The 11,515-nt window shown below is 36.1% G+C and overlaps 2 protein-coding genes across 2 annotated transcripts in view; one reads left to right on the top strand and one right to left on the bottom strand.

The window, feature by feature from the left end:
• The first annotated feature begins 2,422 nt into the window (after window positions 1–2,422).
• On the top strand, window positions 2,423–9,011 carry LOC111492025. The gene is made up of 9 exons (XM_023141178.1): window positions 2,423–3,467; window positions 4,435–4,526; window positions 4,625–5,325; window positions 6,361–6,431; window positions 6,818–6,907; window positions 7,063–7,260; window positions 7,369–7,449; window positions 8,089–8,203; window positions 8,390–9,011. The coding sequence occupies exons 1-9, from the start codon at window positions 3,105–3,107 to the stop codon at window positions 8,530–8,532; spliced, it is 1,854 nt and encodes a 617-aa protein (XP_022996946.1). The 5' UTR covers window positions 2,423–3,104; the 3' UTR covers window positions 8,533–9,011.
• Window positions 9,012–10,748: 1,737 nt separating this feature from the next.
• LOC111492306 (uncharacterized monothiol glutaredoxin ycf64-like) overlaps window positions 10,749–11,515 on the bottom strand; it is a 2,562-nt gene continuing 1,795 nt past the window's right edge. Inside the window, exons 2-3 of the mRNA XM_023141602.1 lie at window positions 11,075–11,344; window positions 10,749–10,948 (exon numbers count right to left, since the gene is read on the bottom strand). Coding sequence (XP_022997370.1) covers window positions 10,893–10,948; window positions 11,075–11,344 — 326 coding nt within the window. The 3' untranslated portion in view covers window positions 10,749–10,892. The remainder of the gene's footprint in view (window positions 10,949–11,074; window positions 11,345–11,515) is intronic.

Genomic DNA, 11,515 nt, shown 5'->3' with positions numbered 1-11,515 from the left:
GCAACTTTAGATTAGTATAAATTTAGAGTTGTTACAAACTATGTGCAAAACCGGCATTGACCCACGTATATACCCAAACTGATAGACATGAAACATAGCGTATATATTTGTGGTATCTGATACTTTCATTATATATATTATAGATAAAATATATTTTAATATATTAGATCACATAATTTTAAAAATATTTAATATATTCTTTTAGAAAACCAATTAATCTAATAAATATAGAAATTAATTAATTAATTTATTATTATTATGATTATTTTGTAAAAGGCCCTTTACATTACCTCTCCATGTTTTAATGATATCCACGACTAATATTCGTCATCAAAATAAATATTCATAAATGTAAGTTATTGAAGTTGACAATTTCACATATATATATATATATATTATATATATAAAATTATATGGAAGAATTTAATATGCTTTATTTAATAATATATGCTCCAATTTAATTAAAACATCTATTAACAAAATTAAAATCAAATTCAATGTCAATTAAAATTGAAATTAGGCAAAAGAAAATAAATTAATAAAAATACTTTTAACTTTTAAAAACTTTTAAAAAAGAAACGATTAATATTTTATTTAAAAAATACTTCTCACTAAATAAAAAAAAGACAATTTATTGTTAGATGAACAAGAATCTCGGCAATGGTACGATATTGTAGACTTTTAACATAAGGTCTAGTGGTTTTGCTTTGGACTTCGCTAGGCCTCACATCAATAGAGATAGTATTCCTTTCATTCCCTAAATTAGCTGACATGAGACTTTCATCCAATACCTTCTCTCGAACTAAGTACGCCTCCCCTTAATCGAGGCTCGATTTCTTTTTCTTTTGGAGTCTTAGTCATTTTTTACTATGCCTTTGAGGAGCCTCGACTCTTTTTTTTTTTTTCTTTTGGGTCCTTTGTTTGACATTTGAAGATTCTATTGACATGACTACGTTTAGGGGCATGACTTTGATACCATGTTAGATGAACAAGACTCTCCACAATGGTATGATATTGTCCACTTTGAGCATAAGCTCTCATGGCTTTGCTTTGGGCTTTCCTGAAAGACTCTGGCGAGAATATGTCTAACCCAAGAAGTAAAAGGGGAAACCTAGAGCAAGGGACAAAGACAATGTTGAAGCCGGAAGAGTCGCCACAGTGGGCGAAGAAGCCAATTTTGGCAAGAAGGGTGGCGGCGACTTAGTTGGCGAAGAGGCAAATGTAAAGCCCAGATTCCAAAGGTAAATCTCTGCAGAAGGTCGATAGGTTTCTTGAGATTCTGTATATTTTCGATGGGAATGCTCATGAGGATTCTGAGGTTAGGGTTTATGTGAAGGATGAAGGGCCGATTGAGAAGAAAATGAGAGAGGTTATGTTGGCTAAGGGGAAACCAATTGTGTTGGGGAAGGTGAGGTTGTATGTATAGAATATGACGAAGGGTGATTTGAAGGTCAAAAGGGTGAAGCCAAAGAGTAATCAATCGACTCCACTTATGGCAGCCATGGAGATTGCCCCTACGACGTCAAAGCTAGTAGGGGTGGTGGGGAAGAACAATAGAAGATTTATAAGCCATTGAAAAGAAAGGATCGGGGCTGCTAGACCGAAAGGGCTCTAATACCAAATTAAATGAACACGACTCTCCACAATGGTATGATATCGTCCATTTTGAGCAATAGCTCTCATGATTTTGTTTTGGGCTTCCCCAAAAGGCCTCATTCCAATGGAGATAATATTACTTTCATTCCCTAAATTAGCGAATGTGGGACTTTCATCCAACACCTCCACTCGAACAAAGTACGCCTCCCCTAAATCAAGGCTCGACTTCTTTTTCTTTTGGAGTTCTTTGTTGGACATTTGAGGATTCTATTGACATGACTAAGTTTAGGACATGACTCTGATACCATATTAAATGAACACGACTCTCTACAATGGTATGATATTGTCCACTTTTAGCATAACCTCTCATGACTTTGCTTTGAGTTTCCCAACATGTCTCATCTCAATCCCAATGTATATAGTATTATTTGATTATAAACTCATGATCACTCATAAATTAGCGGATCCGAGACTTTCATCCAATATTTATGTTCGGTAAAAACTTATTTGATTTTTAAAATTTTTTTATTTATAAAAGTTGGTTTAATTCTATCTTTGAATGTAATTTAAACTTTTAGAATTAATAAAACTTTTTTAAAGTTAAGGACAGTTTTTAAATAATATTAAAAATTTAATATGAAAGGTTTTTCTACTCAAAAGTAATGATAATAATATTTTTATTTTTTATTTTTAAATTTAAAAACATTTTAAAGATAAAATACAAAATTTATGATATCTTTATTAATGAATTGACCGACAACGGTAGAATTCAAACGTACACATCGTTGAAAATGACCAACAATTTGAACCATGATTGAAAATTTACATGGAGAGGAGGAGATGGCCATGAGAGCGCGCAGCTTCCAATGTCGATTCAATTAGCCGTGCTCTTATTTGGCTTTGAATGGAAGAAAGAATTGACCGTTGTTCACGGAGGAACAAAATACAACTCATAATGATCCTCTTTCTATTTCCCTCCCAATTCGTTTCTTCGCCGGCTCATAACTTCGACCCACATTCTCCAAAACAATTCAGAATCAAACGGGAGAAAAAGGTAGAAAGAAATTTAAGAGGTAATCCAATTCCATTACGATTTTTTCAGAAACCCCACGAGGCGGCCACCAATTTGTTATCCCTTTTCTCTCCCATTGCCCTCCACAGCTCGTAGATTCTCGCCCTAAATCAAGGAAAGGATGAGTTAAAAATCTGGAAACCCTTTACAGATTTTGTTTAGGTGTTTCTTGATTCACCCAATAACCCAATTCCTGGTTTAATCTGTGGTGAATTAGACGTGTTCTTCCCGTTTGCTTGATGGGTTTTTAGTTTCCTCCATTGTTATCATTGTTCCATGATTATCCATGAAAATCAAAACTAGCTGTACCGTGTAGTAGGCTCAATGATCGAGAACTAGAGTTGTGATCGAAGTGTTGGGCATTGATATTCAGAAACCCCACATCCCATTTCAGCTTCTGGAGGTTAAATTTCTGGGTTGTTGTAAAGGATCGCGAATGTCATGTCCAAGCAATAGCTTCCGCTACAATGGCAGCCTCTGTGCATGCCCATCAGGGCAGCTTCTCAATCGAACCAGCAACAGCTGTGTTGTTTTCAGCGGTACTTCGGCCATCACTACAGGCCGGCTCGAGAACTCTGCTGTTGGTTTCCCAGAGACCTTATTCTCCTTTGATTTCATCAGGAAGATCACGCAGTCTCAGGCTGTGTTTCTTAAGGCTACTCTGGTCATGCTGCTTTGTTGGCTCTTTTTCTGCATATTCCTTAGATTTATGAAGCTTGGGGATGGCAGAAATATCTGGTTCAGGATGAGATGGTGGGTTAGCAGACTGGATGTTTGCTTTTCTACAAGACATTGGCTGGTAGCTCTTAGCTCTTTCTTCTAGAAATTTACACTTGTTTGATGGGTTATATAGTTTTTTTTCTCACATTTCATGGAAGTTGATGGCTTTGCTTTGGTTACGTATGGCTTTAATTATGGCGGTTTTGTTTAAACTTAATGGCTAGAATTAATTGTGAGCTTCTTGGGTTCACTGGCATTAATGTACGTTACTAAGTTTGATGAAGTTCATAGTTATTCATGAATTCTGCTATGGCACTCATTAAATTCCTCGACGAAAATTTCAGGACAAGAACTGCAAAACTTAATTGGATTAAGTTTCAGTAATCTATGTCTGAACAGATGAGCTGAAAAGAGCTGACAATCAAACTCTACCATCTCTTTACTTGTTAGATTTCTAGTGAGATGAAGACTCCAAGCACTCCTCTCTTCATCCCAGCATTTGGCAATCTGGTTGTTATCAGCTGGGTGACATTGTTTTATGAAGTTGGGAAATCTAGACCAATAGAACTAGAAGTCTCTCAGACCCAAGGTTTTAGGGCTAAGCAGAGGGAAAAGGGTTTTCCATGAGATGAGAAATTAACTGAAATAATTTTCCTTTTAGTTTCTGTTTTAAACTGCTGGTGTAGTAGCTGTTCGTAAAAAGATTTGTAGGGAGGTCATTCTGGTGGGAGAAGTAGAAGTCACTGCGGGGGATTGTGATTACATTTCATTGAGCTTAGCCGTTAAGAACTCGATATGTTTTATGTGGCAGAATTAGAGATGTTCATGCCACTTAGATTAGAGTTAATTTTAACTCCCATTTATGGGTCTCCTCGAATATCGGCTCTGTTTCTTTCCCTTTTGTTTGTGATTTTAACAGCAGCTCATAACCTATTATCTGAGGTTTCTTTTGGGACTTGCATACTTTGTCTTTTTGGAGGGGAAAGTCCTATACATAAATGTTCTTTCTTTTTATTAATTAGCTTGCAACCTTATCTGTGTTGAAGGATGACCAAAAGGTAGTCACAAAACGTAAAACTGAACTTGGTGGAACATTCTCAATGGCAAGTTGGATAGTCTTCTCTGGCTTGTTCGCTGCGTAAGTACTAATGTTATTTATTTTTTCATCTGTCATGTACTAAAATCAATTCTCTCATGTTCGTTTCATATTGACTTGTTCTTTCAGTTCTTTCTCAGGTTGCTTTACCAAATCATATCTAAGAGAAGCATCGAAGTGCATAATGTGAAAGCCGCAAATGCACCCGACTTGCTTTCCTTTGTGAATGACATGGAATTCAATATAACTGCAGTCTCGACTATGAGTTGTTCAAATATACGTGATCTTGGTACTATTGTGTTCGGAAACCCTGGTTTTCTGGCACAGAAAGTTATGCCTCTGTCAAATTTTGCAAACTTCTTTTGTCAAAACAGGAGTGAAGGGCCAACTGTAAGCTTTAAGTGCGAAAAATGTCGTTTCATTCAGGATGATATTTATATCTCATGGCAGTTCGTTGATCTTCCAAATAATCCTGCAAGTGCTGTTGGATTTCAGTTTAATTTCTCTTCTAAGGATCATGTTCAAAAGAATCAGGAAAGTTTTGTTAGTGGAACATTAAAAAATAGAAGCAATTTGGATGATACACCCGTTACATTCAGAGGGAAGAATGCAAATATCGTGCAATTTAACCTATTTCCACGAATATACCGTAATAAACAGGATTCCAAGCTCATGCAGCCTTTATTTCATGAGTTTGTATCAGGTTCATCCTTTCAGAATACCAATGAGCTCCAATTATCCCTTGAAAATGCCAATGAGGGACTACTCAACATCACCTTGTACATCAATCTTCTCTCTTCGTACATTGTTGAGGTAGAGCGTCAAAATATTTTGGGCCCCGGTAAGTGTTTTGCTTCATTCACATGTACACACCCTCCTTTACATGCTTCTTTATGTATGTTTGCACAAAGAAACTGAATTGTTTGGATCTTCAGATAAGGATAGTTGTTCATTCAGATGTTGTATCTACCTCAATATTGTGCTAAATATTACATGAACAGCCTGATTACCACCTCTTCTTTCATTAAAATTTTCCATTTAGTTCTTACTGTATCACCGAAATTATTCGTGCTCATTACACTACCACAATAATATCCGGGATTGAGTAATTTCTTGCAATCGTACTACTCCACTAATATATTTGGTTATGTATGCCACTAGATACATTAGTATATCACTGAAATAATGTCATTTCATAGTCTGGATGGGATGAGATGTATGGGAAAAGCAGATTGGATTCTAGTAACTTGGATGGCCACCCTAGTACGTTAACTCGACAAAACTCGTTCTTTCCAGGGAGGGTTAATTATTTCTCAGTTATTGAGGTTATCATTATTTTTTTCCCTAAATGTTTACTAACATGTAATTGCAGGCAAGAAAACAACAATAGTAGTCCCTATGACTTGTTATCTTATGTGTTTGCCATCAATTTTTTGTTCTAAATTTTAATTTCAATCATTCATTTAACCCAATAAATTTTCCCCTAGGGGAATCCCCAAGCCCACTTCAACCCTCAAAAGTGATTAAAATCCCGTGTGGATGGGGATGAGGAATGTATCTCCTGCCCCGCCCCGTTGACAACACTAGTAACTTGTGTCTTGGCTCATAGGTCTTTAGATCTCCCAATGAGCGCTTGAATGAGCTTGTTCTTCCTCCTTTTCCTCTGTGTCATACATGTGTCCATGCTTCTTTTCCTCTAAATATGACTCTTTTTCGAAGGAATATGTCTAGATTCTTGTATTGATCTGTTTAAATGTAAATGGTTTGTTAAAGATTCACTAAGTTATATGCATCCAATAGATCTTATCTTGTAACTAATGTTTATAATGGCATTTGACTAACTTTGTGATGGTCCTACAATTTCTTTGCTATGCAGTTAGCTTTCTTGCAGATCTTGGTGGTCTATATTGCATTACTTTTAGCATTTTCTTCTACCTTCTGGTGCAGGTAAGGCTTTTACCCAAAAACTGAAACTGAAGCTTGTAAATAATAACAAACTTTTTATGACATCATAACTTTCCTCTTCCAGTTTCTTACTTTGCAAGAACTAGTGTCACATAGCATTGGGTTATGTTTATATATGATACAACACCTGTTATGAGTTGTCATCATAGCATCTGACATTATTTCACAATTGAGCTTGTCATTGATATTGATTTAATTTGAAATGAAAAGAAAATTCTATGCGAAACAACCAACTGTTATGGGAGACAGAAAGTGAGTCCCTTCCAGTTTCTCTCTCATTAAGCATAAATTGACACTGAAACCAATTATCACTTCTTTCTTCGAGATCGAGTGATTGTTTCGCTGAACTAACTTGGTTTGTTTTGTAGCTCGAGTACAGAGTTAAAAAGCTCCGCAATGAAGACAGTGTTATGCTTAAAATTAGAAATCGAAGAAAAGCACAAGAACATTGGAATAAGGTGTTTTTTCTTCCTCTTTTTAAGGTGTTTTCTCTGTGTAAGGTGGTATTGGTGGGCGAATGGCGAACGGTCATTTTGGGGTGGGGTACGAGAGGCTTAACTGGAACTAAACCTCATGAACTATGATGGGTGAACTGACTTATTTTATTTTCTAGTTGAGGAAATATGTAATGTATACATGGGGCTACAGTGCACTGGATAATGATTATAATGATCCATCAAAAGTATCTAGTTGCACCAACTGCATTGGTCAATCAAGTCGTAAGAATGGATCGTCGCGCCCGAGAGGGTTAAGGAGTGGAAGTAGTACTGCTATCAGCTTTCACGTAGATGTAAATGGATATACCAAGGAGGTAATGTTCTTGTTGTTCTTTTTACATGAGCTAATTTATTTTCTGAAACTTCCCTTTTCAAGTCCCCATCTCTTCAAATTCCCAATTGATTAGACTTATCATATGCAGACTGCTAACCATGATATGATATCTCGGAAGGCGACAGCTACTGACCAGGAAATGAGAATGATAGCAACCAAGCAAGAGCGAGTGAGTTTCACTGTTATATTTAGCACGAAAATTTCGACTATGCAATTCTAATCTATCTGCTTCGAATTCATGTTTATAATTCGTTGAATTGTTTAGGCTACATGTTAAGTTACCATATGAATCTGAAAATCTTAAGCTACAAAGAGGACGAAGCGAAGTCATCAATTCAACCATTCCCACGGTCTCCCGACCTCTTTTCCAAATGAACTGAATCTTGATACTACATTCAGAAAAGAGATATGGCCATCTCTCTAGGTTGCACGCCCCTTTTATCTCGTTCTATTTGTGCTTGAAAAGACCCCGTCCGCTCCTTTTAAGAGACATTCTTAGCCGTCTTCCGAGAGTTAACACCCCATAGGTCAGATCATTTTCAGTTGCCATATGAATTTGAAAATCTTAAGCTACTATGTCAAGTAAACTTGTGAACTATAAAAATTATGAAAAAAAACCTCCTAAAATTGGTGATAAAAAATGGATAACTACACAAAATCTCATTGTGAATTCAATGGGAGGTTCAAAATCTGCTACCTTAGCAACATAAGGACAAAGTTACAGACAATGATTTAATAACCATTATCAAATTATTGGAACTTCAATTTTGAACCATTCCTCATCCAATGTTCATGTTCTCCATTCCAGCCTCTGCACCATCAAGTACTTGGTTCTACCCATGAGGGGAAGCAACGTTTAACTGTTCCATTCAAGGGAGATTTTTCTCATCCTGAAGATATTATTCCGCCACCGCCCTCAATAGGTAACTGTTGCTTCTTCTTTAAGAATGATATCTGTTTTTTTCTGTCAAGAACATAACGATTAGTCTTGGAACATGTTTTCATCACAATAACTAATTGATGAAAAGTGCTAATTTACATTGGATTTGTGAATTATTTCTTTGTTTGAATGCCTATGCTCAAAGTTGTTTCTGGATTTTCAAATGCAGACTTTAAAGATAGTTCTGATATCGGTATGTCCGATATCTTGAGGAGTATGAAAAGTTTATATGAGTATAATGTATTTCTTAGAGAAAAGCTATTGTCAACTCAATCCGAGGTTCGCGCTTTAGCAACCAAGTCCACGCCATAAACCGAGTGCCAAACATAGAAGACATGTATATTTAGTAAGCCAAACTTCAGTAACCTCCAACAAGATTCTCCCCGTGATGCTGACATGTCTGTCTTTCAGCATATCTCCTTGTAGAACTCCGCAACCATGGGATTCTGACAGTTGAACACACAAACAATGTCTTGAGAGGTTAGTCCATAGATAGGTGCTTCGGGAGAGCCACATTTGACTCCCAAAGCAATAGAATTATACTTTGTTGCCAGTTTTTTTTGTTCATCCACTCTGTTTTCATATAGTTTTGCCAGTATATGACTCCTAGCATGTAGGATTACTGATAACACATTGTGTTGTAGTACTCTTGTTTATGTAGTTCGTTCTTCGCAAGTGCTCGGATAGCCGAGAGAGATCTTGCCAATGTACTTTACTCTGTTGTAATATTGTTGATATTTGTTTGTTCCACGAGTAGAACATGTACTGATGAAGGAAGATGTATTTCTGTATCTGGAGTTGTTTTTTGTTCAATATTACATCTTGCATTAGGGGGTATGAACTCAAGGGCTTCAATTGCTTAGTACTTAGGAGTATTTTCATATCTAATTGATACCTCTCCAATGCGATGGGTCTCCTTTGGGAACCCAAACCCAAACTTTAGCTTCAATAGCAGCCTGTGATCTTCGCTTCTGTTGTCGCTACCTCTTAATGTCGTTATCATTGTCGTTTGTTAGTTTCGTTACTGTTCGTTTAGCTCCAAAGGATTCTCAATTTTAGTGTTTTTGTATTAGCAACAATGGTCTTATACGATTAGTTCCCTCGAATGAATTGTTTGGCTAACTTGTTGGAGACGAAAGCTAATTCAAGTCCTCATAGGCTTCTTAAAAAAGGCTGGTATGTTTTTCAGGAAAATGCAAGAAGACTTCCTAAAAGAAATTATGGTGACAACTCTCATGTTTTTAAGGGGTTTAACAAAAATATGTCCATCGAGAAAAGATTCTTTTAGTTTCGCTATCTAGAACGGATGTTGTAAATTGTCTAGCATGGACACATGAGAGTCTAATGCCTGATGAGAACTCGAATGGATGGATGTTCGGGATGTTTCAATGAGATAGTCGACACATGGGTCAATTTTCAATGGATGTATTCGAGCAAAAGCTAAGATGACCAAATTGTCCCGAGACATGGAATGACATCATGATGCATGGGTTATGTTGTTGGGAATTGAGATGACGATGAGATGCGGTGTTGAATATGAGAGAACTTGACCCCAAATAAAGGCAAGGTGGATCCGAATGACTTGACTTAATGTAAAGGCAAGTTAGTTGTGTCGCAAATGATGATCAAAAAAGCATATAGGGAATAACGTGCTTATTCACTACGTCACCCAATTTTAAACCAACAGTTCACTCACTTTTAAATTGGTTCTCATAGAAAGCACGAGAATTAATATATAAATTAGTCTTAAGTTTTTAATAAAAACCATTTGAAAGTTTAGGGAAATTGACGTGGCCATCATATAACGGTATGAATTATCACTAAAATTGCAACTAAAAATAGTAATGGCTTATAAAACAGTTCAACGCATGCTATTGGAGCTTTTAGGGGGTTAAATTCTGGAACTTCTTGTTGCGCTCTTGCTGTAGTTTGCACACAATGTTAATGCTAAGATTGTATCATTTCTTCCCTTCAGTTCCTACGTCCTTGGAATTAGATGATGAGAGGACCAAGACTAGATGATCGTGTAGCTAATTTTCTTGATAAAATCTTAAGTTCTTACATTATTCCTTTCGAAAAACAAATGATGAGAGGACCCAAACTAGATGATCGTGTAGCTAATTTGAATAAAATCTAAAGTTCTTACGTTCTGCCTTTCGGGAATCCGATGATGAAAGGACCCAGGCTAGATGATCATGTAGCTAATTTTCTTGATAAAATCTTAAGTTCTTACATTTTTCTTTTTGAAAATCAGATGATGAGAGGACCCAAACTAGATGTTCGTGTAGCTAATTTGAATAAAATCTACAGTTCTTACATTTTGCCTTTCGGGAATCAGATGATGAAAGGACCAAGGCTAGATGATCATGTAGCTAATTTTCTTGAATAAAGTCTTGGATTCTTATGTTTTGGCTTTCGGGATTCAGATGATGAGAGGACAAGACCAAAACTAGATGATCGTGTATGAATAAAATCTTGGGTTCTTTTAAGTTCAACTTCATTTCTTTTTCCTTTCAACCCTTCATTAGTAACCATTTGAGAAGTAAAAATTAAAACAAACCTTAACTTTTGTCATAAAGCCTTGAGTAACATAAATGTCATATTGATATACATATTTCCATCACTAAAAAATAAGTCAAGAAGCATTGCCAAACCTAATCTTTCAACGGCCTTCAAGAACACATGGCCTTCTCCAACACTTCTAGCAATTCTCCACTTTTGTATGCTTCTGTAACCAAGAAATGAGAACTCTTTTCAACTAATAAACTAAATATTTCATTTTTCAATAAGACTTTTCAATACTCATTGTTGATAATATCAATGTATCCAGCCTTGGATATGTTCAGAAACTTACCAACTGTTATGTCACAACCACCAAAGAACTCTCCATCGATATACAGCTGAGGAAAGGTTGGCCAGCTTGAATACTCCTTCAGTCCTTGTCTTAATAGTTCGTTCTCTAGAATGTTTATAGTCTCGAAGGGCACATTTAAAGACTTTAATATTTGTACTACCGTATGAGAGAATCCACATTGTGGGAAGTCTTTTGATCCCTTCATAAACAGAACGACTTTCTCGGACGTAACGACTTTGTCAATTGTTGTTTTCAGCTCGGGAGATAATGCTGCCATAAAAAAAACAGGAGGACCACCCAAGCTCAGCCATTTTCGTGTTTTCAAAGATGAAATAGCATTCGATCGTCTGAAAATCCTCATAAAATTTGTACGATGGCAATGGATGATCTTTTTTAGAAGAATATAAAAAAAAAATGTAAAAAAAAAAAAAAAAAAAAAAT

The sequence above is a fragment of the Cucurbita maxima genome, unplaced genomic scaffold, assembly GCF_002738345.1.
Source record: "Cucurbita maxima cultivar Rimu unplaced genomic scaffold, Cmax_1.0 Cma_Scf00017, whole genome shotgun sequence".
Lineage (NCBI taxonomy): Eukaryota > Viridiplantae > Streptophyta > Magnoliopsida > Cucurbitales > Cucurbitaceae > Cucurbita > Cucurbita maxima.
Note: the sequence above shows the minus strand (reverse complement) of the source record. Positions and strands in the feature narration are given on the sequence as shown.